Here is a 17,500-nt window from a genome sequence, read left to right as displayed (position 1 = left end):
CGGCAGGATAAGTAACACTTCTTTGGTAAATAATATTTGTAAGGACGACCGCTACATATGAGATGGCCTGTTTTAGTGTCTGCATTAACGTTAAATGAACAAAAGTGATGTTTTATACACAGAAAGCATTTTACATGCAGGTAAAGCGAATCTTTTGTGACACAATGTTCTGTTCCATCGTCATTTAGCGTAACTGATATATTAATGTAAAAATGAAACGACATATGTATTAATTCTTACCTGTACTTGTTATAAAGCAGTATATAAATATATAAGCACTCAAACTAAATTTTATACTTTTAAATTACTAAAACATTTTTTCTGACAAATGGCTAAAATCTAGTGGTTTAAATGATAGTGGCAAAGTATAAAGATGTAAAATGATAACTGATGCATGTATTGAGGCTGCACTAGATTCTTAAATATGCCCCCCCCCAAAGGATATTAACTATTAATCAATAGTTAATAGTAACTATTAATTAATAAGTTACACTGAATGTAATTTCAGCAAATGTATTCTGTAAAACATGGTCAAAATGTGTGATAATTTGTTTGCTTGGCTGTATTACACTCATTCTTGTCATGCTTGTGCCCATTTTCACCTTTGTCCCATATATTTATACTTTTGACAAAAGTCTTGTCTTTTGACAAAAGTCTTGTCGCCTACACTCAGAAATAAAGGTACATGAGCTGTCTCTGGGGTGGCACCTTTTCAAAAGGTACATATTTGTACTTGAAGAGTCCATATTGGAACCTCAAAAGTATGTATTAGTACCTACAAATTTTAAGAGGTACACTTTTTTGTTCTTTTTAGGTACTAATATGTACCCTTGAGGTATTAATATGGACCTTTTAGGTACACATTTGTTGCTTTTGTAAAGGTACCACCCCAGTGACAGCTTGTGTACCTTTATTTCTGAGAGTGTATCCAAGTTTTAGGAACAACAAATAATAGCTTGACTTTTAGTTGATCACTTGGTGTCAGAAATGGCTTATATGAAAGGCAAAGGCCTCTAGATTATGCTTATTTTAGCAAAATAAAATATGATCATGCCTTAATTTTGAATTACTTAATTAGGACAGTAAGGTCTGACTTTGCTTAGACAAAAGTCTTGTCACTTTACAGAAATAATGTACAGTATAGAATATAAAGTCATAGTGCAGTGGGAAAAGAATGAATATCGTCTATGACTCTTATGAGCTTGGAGGACTGCATCCATACATCTCTGCAATGACTCAAATAACTTATTAATAAAGTCATCTGGAATGGCAAAGAAAGCGTTCTTGCAGGACTTCTAGAGTTCATCAAGACTCTTTGGATTCATCTTCAGTGCCTCATCCTTAACCTTACCCCAGACATGCTCAATAATTTTCATGTCTTTCATGTTTCTTTCTTTGCTTTCAGGAACTTTGATGTGGAGGCTGAGGTATGAGAAGGAGCGCTATCCTGCTGAAGAATTTGCCCTCTTCTGTGACTTGTAATGTAATGTCTTGATACCTCAGGCTGTTGATGCTGTCAACCACTCTGCAGATCTCTCGCACGCCCCCATACTGAATGTAACCCCAAACCATGATTTTTCCTTCACCAAACTTGACTGATATCTGTAAGAATCTTGAGTCCCTGCAGGTTCCAACAGGTCTTCTGCAGTATTTGTGATGATTGGGATGCAGTTCAACAGAGGATTCATCAGAAAAATCTACCTTCAGCCACTTTTCCAAATGATCAACTAGAAGTCAAGTTATTATTTATTAATCTTACAACTGGGATCAATGACTTGTCAGGTACTGTGTTTTGGCAATTATATATAACAAATATTTCCTAATATGCTCATTTTTAATGCCAAAGTTACTATGCGCCTTTGGTCACATACAGATAAGCATGTGAGACCTGCAAGAAAGCTTAATGATTGAGATATAAGGTGGTTATTGATGAACTAATCATTTAAGCGTGATTTAAATTTTTTGGAACTAATAATAGCATATAGACAGCCTGAATGCCAGCATAAATGGACTTAGGCCCTGTGTCCACCAAAGCATTTGTATTCCAGAGAATGATTTTGTTGATTTTAATTGTTTCCAATGGAAGTGCTGCTATGTCGGAAGTCAATAAAAAGTGAAGCCAAAAATGTTAAAAGTAGTTTGGAGCCTGTTCTGTGTTGATTACAAGTGAGGGGGTATGTTCTCGAAAAACTGCCAACTCTACTAAACTCTGTTTTTATAGCATCAAAACATTAGAAAAACAAACTTCGGATCTAGAGGGTGGGGGTGGGTGGTCAATCCAGCCTCTCTTCGATCCCCAGGGCTCCCATTAATTCACCCAAAATAAACCATTACGATTGTCAATGAAATTTCGGATAAGTGGTTTGACTGTCGTACTTATGCCACAGTCACACTAGAGTTTGAGCTTGCAAAGTTCTGTCGTAAGTTGCTGAGGAAAGGGAGGGAATTAAACAAGACTATTGGACATAAAAAAAAAAATATGAGTGATTGGTCCATATTTTAAACTTCTGTACAGTGAGTTCATGTTTTGATCTTCAATTGGTCTCACGCAGTCATGTGATGTGATTTCGCAGGTCAGAGTTCACCAAGCGTGAACTTTCCAATGCAGCAAACTGCGAAACTTGTCGCACAAGCTTGTGTTTCAGGTCTGCTCTATTCTTGTGCGAATGAATGGAAATCTATGGGGAGAAAAGTGCAGTGTGACATCTTTTTTTTTTTTGAAGTTCATGATGTATATGATTTAAAAAGCACTCTTTTATAATGGAGTATGCAGTATCTGATATCAAATACTGCAGCCAGCCACTAGGGGGAATATAACATATTTTGGCTTCACTTTTCAGGATGTTTTAAGTGAACTTGTTCACAATGTAAACAACAACTAGGGATACACTGAAATTAAAATTCTTGGCCAAAACTGAAAATTGATTATCATTTTATTAAATAATATAAGCCACTTTTTATTAAAAAAAAAATTTAAATCACTTTATTATTCTAATTTAAAAATAAAAAATCATAGCAGTTTTTGGCCCATATTTTTTGGTGTTTTTGTTTTTTCGGTTACCAAAACTTATTGGCTGAAAATGTGATCTGACTATAAACTGATTTATACTTTTGCATTGAGTGCTCGCGGATGGTCCAGCAGAGCCTTCATGCAGTCGCATACTTTTCGCCATGGCTGATGCCACTGCTGGTGCACATGTAACTACATGTTGTGACGACGCATAGCACAAGCTCTGTGATTGGTTGGCTTGGTAGCGTTGATGAGTGTTGGTGGGCCGATAGCCGTGGGAGAGCAGCAAGCCAGTAGGAGTATTTATGGAGTCCTGTAAAGGAGCTTCAGATGAATAATTCTGTTTTGTGTTTACTTTGACTAAAGTTGTTGCACGTCTGCTGGTTCCTGCTTCTAAATGAGCAAGTTTTAGCTACTTGTACATTAAGGTAGCATTCAGAAAAAACAAAACACTCAGGAAGAAACTCGACCCAGAGGAACATAACCTGCTGCCAGGTATTGTTTTGGAAGAGTTATTGCAGAGCAACACAAACAGAATGCAGAAGTATTAATGCACGGCTACGCGCAAGGCATGCGGCGTGGGTCACAGCAATCACTCTATGCAGAAGTATAAATCAGCCTTTATAATAATTAGCAGACGATAATTTTCAGTGACCAATAAATTCAGTGCATCCCTGAAAAATGTAGCACCACAGAAGTGCTTCTGAGTGCTCATAGCTGTGCATTTTTAGCTGGCTTTAGTGGACTTCCAAGCCCCAGTAATTCTTGTTGATACTTCATTTAATCTTCATTGATGCTAAAGCTTTACTGAGCTCTTTATGGGAACAATTAAATCAAGCTTAATCTCAAAGTAAAAATGACTGTTTAGATTCAGCAGCAAGTATATGTTTATCCCTGTGGATTAGCAAGAATTATTTTAAGCTTAAAAAGCAGGATGCTAGTTGCAGCGTTGACGAACATAAGTGTCACTGAAACAAAGCAAACTGTTTCCTTCATGACATCACTTACTGAATTGAATATACATGTATATGGCCTGAGATATCTACATCATTCCTCCTGTACCTTTAAAGTACCTTTGGTTCATACTTTACACCTCTGAATACAGTGCTAAATACAAACCTTTCTCAAACAAACCTGCTGATCAAACAATTAACAAAGCTTTGGAAAATTTGGTGGAGTAATGCATATGTGAAACTGAGAGCATACAAAATGAGCTTATTAAATGCATTTACTCTTCCTTTTATTAAGCCTTGACGTTGTTTCCGATTCCAGGACTTCAAAAAGTTAGCGAGAACCGCGATCCTTCAAAATATTAAATCCTGTAAGCAGCTCGTCTGTATAAAGAAACCAAAAATCCATCCAATTCCTATATAGTTTAAACAAAAGATTAGAGAAAGTGTATGTTTGTAATCGTTCTCAAAACTGAACGCACCAAAAATGGATCTATTTGACAGTCTGAGGTGGCATAATGGCCGTCTTTGGAGTGGTTTTGCCTTCCGTCTCCGGCGTTCCCTCCTTTCCTTTCTTCCTCGGTGGTTTTTTGATGGGTGTTTTCCTGGGTGTGGCGTCTCCTTCAACTCTGGTCCCATTGAGCCCTTGTTTTTCTGGGCTTTTGGCTTCAGGAGTAGAGTCTGAAATAGGAGCCACCATCTTCTGGAGGTTGCTGGAAGTGGGAAGAAGGGGCTTGTTGGTCCCGGTTGCGGAGCGTTTGGTTTTTTGAGGTGGCGTGGGTTTCTCTCGGTTGGCTTGAGGCGTTGAGACGCCGTTGGGTTTGATGCCCACTGTGAGACCCTCATTTCGGTTAAGGCTTTGGGTTTTTTCCTTCAGCTGAGCGGCGAGTAGTGTGGCGGCCTCAGAGTTCATGTGCGGATGCATAATTTTCGGGCTCTTGGGTGGATCTTTATTGGCGTCATTAGTTTTCTTATCTGAATGGAAGTTTCCGATCTTCTTCAGGGCGTTCTGGAATGTTCCGTTGAGATGCTCAATGGTGTCCGAAGCTTTGTGAGAGATGCTTTTGCTAGGAGATTCATCTGCTTTTTTATTATCCTGATGCTTTTCCCGGTTCTTGCTTGATCTCTCCTTCGATCTCTGCTTCTCGTCACCCTTTCCTGAACCTTCTGAGCTGTTCTTCTTTTCTTTTTGTGGTGAAGGAGTCTCTGGTGGGTTGTTTCCGGATGTTCCATGGATCCAGGACACCTTTGGCTTGGTGGACGGGTCTGGAGGACGAGGTTTGGTCTTCTCTTTGGTCTTCTCTGGTGCGCCGCTGTCGTAATCCTCTTTGGAGTGTTTGGAAAGGCGGGCGACATGGGCGTAAACGGCTGCGATGGTGGACTCAGAACCGCTGGTGGAGCACTCGCTGTCTGAAGACTTGAGCAGAGGCTGCTCCGTCCCATCGCTTACAAACGGCTTTGTGGGTTCTCTTGTGTCTTTGAGGGATGTGTACTCGCCTGCGTCGTCCTCATTAGGTGTTGGTGATATTTCTAGAGCGGCACTAGAACTTCGCTTTTCACAGCTCTCGTTTGTAGTCTCTGAAAGAAGAATGGGAGTAAATGAATGACACCTTTGACATTCGTCATTGTTTGATTAGTCTGAAAAATATGACCTTATATAATTTTTGTGTGTGTAAGATTGATACGTCACTAGGGTTGGGTATCGTCTGGGTTATTTCGATACCGGTGCTAAATCGATACTTTTAAAATGGTACCGGGGCCAAAACGGTGCCTGAACCAATACTTTTGAGCCACAATTATTTGACAAAAAATATTTTAATCATTATAAATATATAAATATAATGTTCATTTATAATAAGTATACATCAATTCATATTTTATATATTTGAATTGCATTAATATATTTCTTTTGATCATTTGTTAGCATGAATGCAAGATTTACATTATACAATTAACATTACATTAGTTTACTACTAACCTGTGGAAAGACTGTCATCAAAATGATTAAACACCTTTTTTCTAGGGTTGGGGCTTGTGACAATGTTTACATGGACATCAGTGATCTAATGATTTGCCTTAATCTGAATAAGACAATAATATGATTGAGGTGTTTACATGAGTTGCTTTTTGAATGTTCCTTTCATGATTCCGTTTTACATTATAGCACACAGATCATTAATGTCATTGTGTCACCACGATATCCACATTTCCTCCGCAGTTTCAGATAATTTAAATATAAAATTTTTCGTCTTTCACTTCAGTTTGGCAGTTTCACTTTCATTCAGGGTCATTTCAGTCATGCCCCCCTGACAAACTGAGGTACTGAATGAGAATATGAAGTAAGTACTGCTGGAAGAGTGCTGTTTTAATGGAATGTGAATGTGAACGCCGAATGGAAAGAAAAAAGGCTCTGCATTTCATGATGCGAGTGTCTGTGGTCCTTTAAGGTAATTAAAAATCGCTGTTTACATAGTAGACTCTTAATCAGAGTATTGTCTTTATCATATTCAAATCGGAGTATTGGTGTCCATGTAAATGTACTAAGTGAAAGTGCCAGATGATGTTGCAAGCTGTCAAAGACAGTGCATTCCTCTGCCTTTAAGTTGATTCCATGAGTCCTCAAATGTTTCATTAAGTTTGACGTGTTCCCCCTCTTACACCCAACTTTTGTAAAGCATCTATTGTATGTTGGTGTGTCGGAATCCTTGCTTGTAAAATGTAGCCACACTTTAGAACACTTAGTTTAAGCAAATTGAATGAATAAGATCATACATCTTGATGAAGGGAAGTCGCTCTTCAGATGTGCCATACTGCATGCTTTTCATTTTATATCTAAGCAACAGGAACAAACACCTAACATCGCAGACAGTGTCAGTATGGCTCAAAGTTGTTTAGAATTAAATGTTTAAAGATGGTGTGACAACGCATATCTATATGCTGATGCACCCCTTGATGCTTCTTTCGTCCTTGTGGCAGCACAAGTGGCACAGAAATTAGGCATTGAAATTCATATACTAATTCATTTCTGTGCATACCGGTTACAAAGTTTTCGATACCCAACCCTATACATCACTGTGTGATAAGTGACTATTTTTGAGTTATTGATACTCGTTCAGAATCACTGATTTCTGCATGAACACAGCAAGTGATTGTTTTTAACACAACTGTTCTATATATGTGATACAGAAAAAAAATATATTTGCAACAATTAAAAAAAATGTTTACAGATTGTCATCATGGGGTATTGTGTGTAGAATTGAGAAAATAAATGAATTTAATCCATTTTGGCTGTAACATAAAAAATGTGAAAAAAAGTGAAGCCGGTATTTATTTCTAATTTAGTTTCAAATATATACCATTTAATGAAATTAACTTAAATGCAACTAACCTACAAGTCCATGACAATTTCAGATTCTGTTGCATTTTTTAGTCAAATGCATTAAATGGTAAATATTAAGTTAATATTTTGTTCTGAATAAACAGTTGTAGTCAAAATTATAAGCTCTCCTGTGAAATGTTTTTTTCTTTTTTTTTTTTCAAGATAATGTTCAACAGGGCAAGGAATTTTACAGTATTTCCTATAACATTTTTTTTCTTCCGTAGAAAGTCTTATTTGTTTTATTTTGGCTAGAATAAAAGCAGTTTCAATATTATTAGCCCCCTTAAGCAATATATATATATATATATATATATATATATATATATATATATATATATATATATATATATATATATATATATATATATATATATATACATACATACATACATACATACATATATACATACATATATATATATATATATATACATATATATATATACATACATATATATACATACATATATATATATATACATACATATATATACATACATATATATATATGTATATATATATATATACATGTATATATTTTATTTAATTTTTTTTTCCTTTTTTTTCTTTTTATCTTTATATTTTTGAAGCCTTTAAATATCACTTTAAGCTGAATGCTAGTGTCTTAAAAATATCTAGTCAAATATTATTTACTGTCATCATGACAAAGATAAAATGAATCAGTTATTAGAAATGAGTTATTAAAACTATTATGTTTACAAATGTGTTGAATAAATCTTTCGTTAAACAGAAATTGGGTAAAAAATGGGCCGGCTAATAATTCAGGAGGGCTAATAATTCTGCCTTTAACTGTACATTTTTACTCTACAGAAGTACTTCTAGTAACAACAAAATAATATTATCTGTCTACAACCACCATAATTCACCATATCACCAAACAGTGCCTCAGTATTTTCCTTCAAATGCTTTTATATCAGTATTCCAGCATCTCCCACGCCACAGTTTCTGCACAAAGTCCTGAGTCACATCCTGAAAGCGCTGCATCAGCTGACTTGGCCATTTATAGCATTTAGAGTGTTTATTATCTCAATGCACGTGACCGACGCACCCACAGGGCAAGCGTTTACTGCAGAATTGGGTCAATCGTCAAGAGATTTCTAAATTCCCTTAATCTCTTTTCCATGTTGTGCAAACAGATGCCTTATATCCTTACCTTCATGGGGTACGCAGTAAACCGGCCCGTCTTCGCTGTTCTCGAAGGAAGAGAAAGACTCCTGGGATGACCATGACGGAGAAGGCTGGTCCACCACAGATGGAGGCTCGATGATACTGTTGAAGGTGTTTTCAGGATCGTGGTGGGTGACTAAGGGTTTGGACAAGGGCAAAACAAAACAGAGAGGTCAGGTCAAATCAGTGGAAGACATTTCTCTGGGTTTCTAGTTGCACAAAGTGCTCATTGACGACGTGTGATGATGTTTGGGCTCTACTGGAGTCCGCTTTAGTGGCTGATGAGGGCAAATAGTGGAGCGTGGAGAATCTGTATGAAAGCCAGCATTGACCGAGTGAAACATCAGACTTCAAAAGCATGCTGGTATGGAATGATCTGCATGCCTCTGAAGACTTGGGAATTAGTTCTGGTGTGTACGGGTTAGGGTTAGCACTGCTATTTAAAGTTGGTTTGGTGCTTTTTAAATAACATATAGATATGATCTGGTTTGAAGTGGTTGTAACTATTGTGATGTTTTTGTGAAATGAATGCACATTCCCACTTAAATTTTCTACCAACGTCAATTATAGATTAGGCAAAATATCAGTACAAAATAGCTCTTTTTAGGACATATCAACCACATATAAACAATGCTATCAGGATCTATGACCCACTGACAAGTCAAATCTGCTTCTCCCTCTTTCAAGTTCAAAGCAAACTTGAATGCCAAAGCATTTTAGATAAGTATATAAAGTAGCCTATGTATTATAGCCTAATGACATCATCAAATTAATACAATATACAGCAAATGAGAAATAAATGACAGAAAAAGGTTTAAAATAAAAACAATAAAAACAGAATATCTCTAAAAATGATCATATTTACAAGATTAAAACCTGTAGATAGTTTTACACGTTGATTAACCATTACTAACAGTGTATTTATGCTTCGCAGCTAGTTTAGACCAGTCATTTCCTCTATATATATAGTATATAGTACAGTTTTAGTCATTTAGATTCAGGAATGAATTATTGAATGTTTCTTTCGCGAATGTGTGTGTGCACAGTCAGCTACAAAGCCTAGAGAAGGTAGGCTTAAATAAAAAGGTAATGCAAAAACGCATACGATTAATGAACGACAGGTTTAGAAAGCAAACGCCGAATCCTGGACATTTTAGGACATTTAGAAACCCGGCCAGACAAATTTGCCAAAAAGGCACGTCTCTGGGTCTGCAGTGCGGGGGTGCTGACTGGTTAGTTCATGTTCGCACAGAACGAAATGAGTAAACGAGAGAGTATTTTCCACTACATCGATCGTGGATATTTAGTTATATCAGGCGGATACAAAATAGTGTACAAGAATAATAATAATAATAATAAAAATAATAATAAAAAACGTGTCACTAAGGCCCAATTCTACCTCATAGCCCTTACCCCTACCCCTCATTTTGCGCGTTCCCGTGAAGGAGTAGGGGTGTCCCAAAAAAATTGAATTGCTGATTTTTGAGTTGCTTTGCATGTTGCAAATCTTTTCTTGGCGTCGTCTTGCTTATAATCTTTAATCCTGAATTTAATTAGGCTATCTTTGGCGGAGCGCCTTCCAATTTCTGTCACTGCATGATCTGATGGCTGAAAAGCAAATGAATTGTTCAAATGACTCGTTTTGTGGTTCTTCTTAATGAACCGATTGATCCAGTTCAGCAAATCCAACTGATTCTTTTAAAATGGTTTGCATTTCCAATAAACACCAATCCATAAATTACTTAAAGGTACTCATTAACTTGTCTGGCACTCCTTTTGACATGGGGGAAAAAAAAAATATACCAAGTTATCCACTTAAAAAAATCATCAACTGGAGTCAGGACTTGGTTGCAGTGCTTTATTTGGAACAGTCAAAGAGCTTAGAATCACCAAGAGGCGACACTCAATAGAACGTTCCATTACAACAGCAGCACCCAGCAAATCCGCCATTCTGGAGTGAAAGCTATCAGCCGTCCATTGTATCTTATTGCTGTCGCGATGGCAAGCAGCTGCTTTGTTTTTATTCATTTATTTAAAAAGCACATTAAAGCTGAAACACAACCTGAAAGACGACAATACAACACTTACAATCAAAGACTGGTGATTATCAGCACTTTTAATAGTTATTTTACAGACTTGTTGAATTTGTTTTCTTGGAACTGTCACTTTTAGGTAAAATTACTTTAAATTGCTTTAATTTAATAGTTTACACACTGGCATAATACAAATTAATACTGGCATGTTAAATTAAATCATGACAGTCCTTTTTGTTGCAGTATCATGTGCTATAATAGTATATAGTATTTTTTTCCAGTGTTGTTTGTTAAAGAAAGAAAGTTCTTATGTAAAAAAAAAAAAACAAAAAAAAAAAACACTTTGTCCAAAATGATTGAGTTCTGACACATAAATTCATAATTTTTAATGCTGTCATTAAAAATCATGGAGGGCATACAAACTAGATAAAGTAGTTTTTGTTGTGGGGTATACTCATTTTTGTATCACTCTTTAGTCTGATGGGGTCTTGCTCTTATGCTTAGTCAAAGTAGATGGTTCTAGTTTTCACATCCAGATGCGTGCTGTATTGATAACTAGCGAGTTATTCGCTGCACAGTTATGATGTTCCATTCACATTTTTTTAAATACTAATCAGTAATAACTTTAAAAAAATCAGAAAATATTAGCTTTCACTTGTAATACTGGAAAACATATATTATAATCACTGAAAATTACACAATTTTTAAAGCACTCTCGCGACCCCTTGAAATTATTCTGAAATGTCACTTTAAGCTGTATAGAAGTGTCTTGAAAAATATCTAGTCAAATATTATTTACTGTCATCATGGCAAAGATAAAATAAATCAGTTATTAGAAATTAGTTATTAAAACTATTATGTTTAGAAATGTGTATGTGTGTGTGTGTGTGTGTGTGTGTGTGTGTGTATATATATACACATATACAACAGTAGGCCTATATAAACATGATCATATTGACAACACAAACAGTGCAACAGGCTAAAAACCATACGCTATAATTTATTTAGTCATTTATTAATTTGTTTAATATTAACCTCACCTAATTAAACTGGTGGGCACAATTTTTTCAGCTCAAGTCTACTCTTGATTTAATTTTGGAGACCGCCACTCATGATCATCCTCAATGTTCAGTTGTGGTCTGTATTTATTTTTAATCTATTTAAATGCCATAATGGTGTCAAAAAGTTGCTGATGCTGTAAAATCAATCTGCTGAAGCTGATGCTGTTGCTAATCTAACGTAAACACACCAATCCTATGAAAGAAAATTAAAAGGCTGATGCCTTTTTATTTGCATGTTGTTGCTTTATGTAACTAATAATAATAATAATAATAATAATAATTCCTTTTTATATAGCGCTTTTTCAAGACACTCAAATGGCTTTACACAATGAGGGAATCTACTCATTCACCACCAGTAATCTACTATTTTTATCTTCTGTGGGTTATGGATAAAATATGGTAATTCTAATAGTTTAATAAAATTGATTTGTTTTTTGGAAATCACCAAGCCACCCCGTCATTGTTCCCCGACCCCCACTTTGGGAACCACTGACCTAATTAACCTGGCTGAATACTAGTATCTTTGCATAATAATTAGTCAAATATAATGTACTTTCATCATGGCAAAGACAAAAAATGCTAATTGGAAATTAGTTATTAAAACTATTATTGTATAGATTTTATATTGGTATATATAAAATGTTGAACTTATTTCCATTTGAGAAATATTTCAAAATAATACTTTTTATAGAAGAGCTAATAATTTTGCCTTAAACTGTAATGGGCAGAACTTGGCATGGCATTTTGACATGTTTGTGCATAATTTATATCTATATAAGGCAGCGCAGTGGCTCAGTGGTTAACACTGTTGCCTCACAGTAAGAAGGTCACTGGTTCGAGTCCTCCCTGTGTTGGCGTGGGTTTCCTCCGGTTTCCCTTACAGTCCAAACACATGTGCTATAGGTGAATTAAAGAAACTAAATTGGCCGTAGTGTATGAGTGTGTGTGTGAATGGGAGTATATGGGTGTTTCCCAGTACTGGAAGGGCATCCGCTGCTTAAAGCATATGCTGGAATAGTTGGGGGTTCATTCCACTGTGGCCATCCCTGATATTTAAGGGATTAAGCCGAAAGAAAATAAATAGATGAATAATATCTATATAGTTTATGTACTCTATTTATGCAAATTACAGAATTATAGGTGAATTAAATGCTGATATTTACATATACACTTGTGCATTTGTGTTTTAGGGAACAGCTCATAAGGAAGCTGTTCAAATAAGCGAAAGTATACAAATGTATGCGGTGATGACTTTCTGCCTGGTTCTCTGTGGTCCTAATGAAGGTCACGGTGGTTTTTCTTCCCCCCCCCACTTACATGTGATGATGCATTCATGCTGACTTCGAAAAGATGGTCAGCTGGGGATTCCTGTGGTTTTTGCTGCTCACATCTACTCTAGTTCATCCTGGCTGAGAGGACATGCTAACCACATTATCTTGGCCTGGTTACGCCTGTCTCACACTGCTCTGTTGGCTATTTGGCTGTGCAAAACCTTCCAGGCAGGATCAGATGTCCTCTTTCAAGTCAGCATGCGTTCGGAATTGACTTAATTTAGTTTTTATACACGTATTAACTATGACTATTTTTTCTTTGTATCTTTAGCAATTTTCTATTTCAAGAGAGTTCACTGGTCATTACCCATAATTCAGTCAGTCTTGAAGGATAAAAAATGACTTGCTGGACATAGTAAAAGACTTTGGTACGAACTCTATAGCAGGGGTGTCCAAACTCTGTCCTGGAGGGCCGGTGTCAAAACCCTTATCAAACACACCTGAACCAGCTAATCAAGCTCTTATAGGTATACTTGAAACGTCCTGGCAGGTGTGTTGACGCAAGTTGGAGCTAAACTCAGCAGGACACCGGCCCTCCATGACTGAGTTTGGACAATCCAGCTCTGAGTTGTTTAACTTCAACAACCTTGTATGGAATAACACTCAAAGATGTGTTAAGAACCATGGGTGTAAATCCCAGGGGGGACGGAGGGGACGTGTCCCCCACAATCCGAGGGTTGTGCCCCCCCAAAAAATGTATTAAAATTCACATTCTATATTGTGAAAATATAATTATGTACACCTAAAATATCTGTGTAAGAAAAACAAAAAACAAAAACAAATGCATTTAAAACAGTTGGGGGAACTCAACCAATCCCCTTCCTCAGTGGTTTGGCCTACTGCCTGCTTTCCCAGCTCATCTCACCTACTCTCCAAACATGAGTTAGATAATGATAAAGTCCAGTAGAGTATTTATATCACTGTAAATAAAGCGATCGTCTTTAATGTAGTTGATGCAGACTCATCCATAAATTAGTTACTGCAAAAATGCTGATTACCGATTTTCTACGAATCTACTAGAGTAGTGATTAAAATATTACTTAATATCTACTTAACGTTAGCTTGTTTACAATAACGTCAGCTTGTTAACTTGACGCATAATGCACTGCAACTAACACGCCAAAGCCGTTTCTCATGCATTGTTTTATTTGTGACGATTTGGGATGTTAACATAACGACCACAATTAGCATATTGTTTAGCTGAGCGTTTACTAAATGAGCACTGTGCTACGTCTAAACTGACCCCACTGTAGTTTTTGTACAATCAATTTCTATTCTGTACTCAAGTCTCTTAATTAACGTGGACACTTCTGGACATATGTAAGTACATTTATATATGACTGTATTATTTGTGTCTCCTTCAAAAATTGCTCATGAGAAAATTTTATACTTAGAAAATATTCATGTAAACTTAATATTTAAGTTGATATTTTTGAATACCTGAATCACTGGTGTACTGAACTAAGATTAAGCATGGTTTACAAGCAGCATACAGTGTGTTATCACAATCACAGTTTACTCTCCTGAACTTCATTAATATTTCCGACTTCCTGGCTAGTTCTGTTAATTCAGTGGAAATGTTATTACCTCTGACTGCGCTGCAAATGATTTTTTCACCACATCAGTTTCTCCGTGGGTGTTAGCTCCCTCCAGCACTGATGGCTTCTGGGTGATGTAGTTCTTTTTAGTTGCATTTCATTGTAATCGTATTAAATTAAAACTACAAAATGGTGGTGCATTTTTTTTTCATCTCACTATAGGTTAATTCCTGCTCCCATGAACTATTTTATCCTGTACCGTCCCAATCCCATACTTAAAAGCCAAGATAACTCCCATCCTGCGGGAATCCCATAGGAATCCCGTGACCCGTGGGATTCTAGGAAAAAATGTCATCCTCTATATCAAAAGTAACTTTACCTAACCCATCTGATTTATGATACAGGATTAATTTAAAGTAGTAAACGGACAGAAATTTGACCTTCCAATCCTGCACTATATGCAAATATATCTAGGTTATGACTAGGCCCACACAGAATCTGCGCACGCACAGAATTCCACAGATTTTTTTTGTCCATTATTGATTCTGTTTATTTACTTGTGTAAATGTGTGTAAATTTATTTTTATTACATTTTTTTATTAATTTCAGTAATATTACTGACTAATATGAAAATGTTCATATAGTTTATTTACAGTAGATGTATTATATAGAATACTTGATTTGTTTACCAGATAAAGTTGATTTAATTGTATTTGCCTTCTAAACATTAAATACTAGTTTATATATTAAGGTTTTAGTTCTGATACTCCCCAAATCATTCCGCATAAATCCACAGATTTTTAACAAAATTCTGCGCAGAGATAGCAAAAAAGACGTCCGCAGATTCCGTCTGGCCCTAGTTATGACTACAGCCAGGGGTGTCGCTAGACAGTATAAATCTCCAGTGCCACAGTAAATGCTTTGAGATACGACTTACTTTATATGCAAGTGTATTTATTAAGAGAGGTAATCCCAGAATAAAGACGTTATTCTCTATGTGCAACCAAACCAACTCTGATGAAAGCAATGCAGTTTAATCAAAGAACAAATTGAGCATGTGCGCAGAAAAAAACCTGCGCCGCCGCTCGCATCACGCACACCGCTTCTGCTTGGTGCTGACGTGCCGCTCTGCTCCCGGTCCGGTTGTGAACATGCACGCCGAAAAAATTGCCACGCTGCTCATGCGTTGTAAAACAGGCACGCAGTGAGTTTTGCAAGTCGACAAAACAAAGTTTAAATAATATGAAGATGATCTTATTTATACTGCATGGCTCCTGATAGTTTTTTTTTTTTTTTTTTTTTTGGTATGAAGCAGAAGGGAGGGATGCAGTCAGGGAGGTTAGACTTAATAAGCCTAATTCTCTGCCTTGAGACAACACACAACAGATAATTCTATAAAACGTCTTTTTTTTTGTATTCTATTGAATTGTCTATAGAATTTCATTCTTTTAAAATTAATATTCATGCAAAAGATTTCTTAAATTATCTTAGCATCACTGCAGTTGTGTCTTTAGATTGTTTACCAGTTACGTTTAGGATTAATTTCTGTCTTGTATTTAGAATAATAATTGGATAACAACAATAATACTGCTATTTGTTTATATATATATATATTTATTTATTTATTTATTTTGGACGGGGTGCTGTGCCACAGTAGAGCTTTATATCTAGCAACGCCCCTGACTACAGCATTTTATTCAGCATCGGAATGCTTTATGTACAGTAGGCCACAGGAGGCTTTGTGCTTCAGTTGTGCTTAAGCATCATAGTAATCACTTTTTTTTTTTTGTTTTTTTTTTTTTGAAAGGAGTAAAATTGACATGGGGTTTCAACAGTTAACATTTAGACCTGTCCAATTTTGTCTGGAATGCAATTTGAAGGGCATTAATACCTGTAATTTGTACAATCAGAAAAAAAACACATGAAGTGAGCAGGTATTAACAAACAGCCTTGTAATGTAGGAATTTTCATCTTGCACGGTCTCCAAAGCTAATTTCCTTCAATTTCCTTCATCATCAAGCCCGTATGGCACTGTGGCCCAGAGGTTAGCACGGTCACCTCACAGCAAGAAGATTGCTGGTTCGAGTCCCGGAGTTAGTATTTCTGTATGGAGTTTGCATGTTCTCCCCATGTTCGAGTGGGTTTCCTCCGGGTGCTACGGTTTCCCCCACAGTCCAGAGACATGCGCTATAGGTGAATTGGATGAACTAAATTGGCCGTGGTGTATGTGTGTGAATAGGTATATGAGTGTTTCTCAGTACAGGGTTGTGGCTAGAAGGGCATCCTCTGTGTAAAACATATGCTGGAATAGTTGGCGGTTCATTCCGCTGTGGCAACCCCTGATAAATAAGGGACTAAGCCGAAGGAAAATGAATGAATGAATAAATTATTCATAAATCCACTTATGTTTTAGCCCCTCCCCCTCCAACAGTCTGGTACATAGCACCCATAATTTAATAATCTCCCAACAGATACAATCGTGTTCATCTGCTGTTTTGCTTATGAAATATTAATTTCACTTTAAAATACTTCACAGCACTAATACTTGAACTGTTGTTTCTTGTCTGGCTTCCATTACTAGCTGTTTAATTCAAAGCTACTTGACTTACTGTAAACTATGAGATTTATGAGCGTTAAAAAAAAAAACTGGGCTTTTTCCTTTAGTTTCTGCTCTCACTCTTACACTCAAAAGACTGGGAAAGTCAACTTTCATCTTGAGTTTTAGCATCTGTGCTTTAGAGCTAGCATATGCTCATCTTTTAAACTTTTGCAATCGGCTAGCTCTTCTAACAATCTCCCGGGTGGAGAGAGAGGGAAAAAAATGCTTTAAAAGTGAATTAGCAAAAATAAACATTTCAACAGCACATAGCAGTGAAAACCGCAGAGAAATAAAACTGCATTTTTGGAGCGTTGCCTTCAAAGAAACAATTTACATTCCATACTTTATTCTTCTTCCAAACAGCTGTAGATGCTGGAAGAGCTTCCCTGCAATGTCTAAAGGAGACTCTTC

At 36.4% G+C, this 17,500-nt stretch overlaps 1 protein-coding gene across 1 annotated transcript in view; it reads right to left on the bottom strand.

Annotated features, from left to right (window-relative positions):
• The window catches only part of scarf2 (scavenger receptor class F, member 2), an 86,358-nt gene that overhangs the window by 1,407 nt on the left and 67,451 nt on the right, over window positions 1-17,500 (bottom strand). The window contains exons 10-11 of the mRNA XM_056457373.1: window positions 8,514-8,663; window positions 1-5,538 (exon numbers count right to left, since the gene is read on the bottom strand). The exon at window positions 1-5,538 is cut by the window's left edge and continues 1,407 nt beyond it. Of these exons, the coding sequence (XP_056313348.1) occupies window positions 4,454-5,538; window positions 8,514-8,663 (1,235 nt within the window). The 3' untranslated portion in view covers window positions 1-4,453. The remainder of the gene's footprint in view (window positions 5,539-8,513; window positions 8,664-17,500) is intronic.

Source organism: Danio aesculapii, chromosome 5, assembly GCF_903798145.1.
Source record: "Danio aesculapii chromosome 5, fDanAes4.1, whole genome shotgun sequence".
NCBI lineage: Eukaryota > Metazoa > Chordata > Actinopteri > Cypriniformes > Danionidae > Danio > Danio aesculapii.
This window is presented reverse-complemented; position numbering and strand designations above follow the sequence as displayed.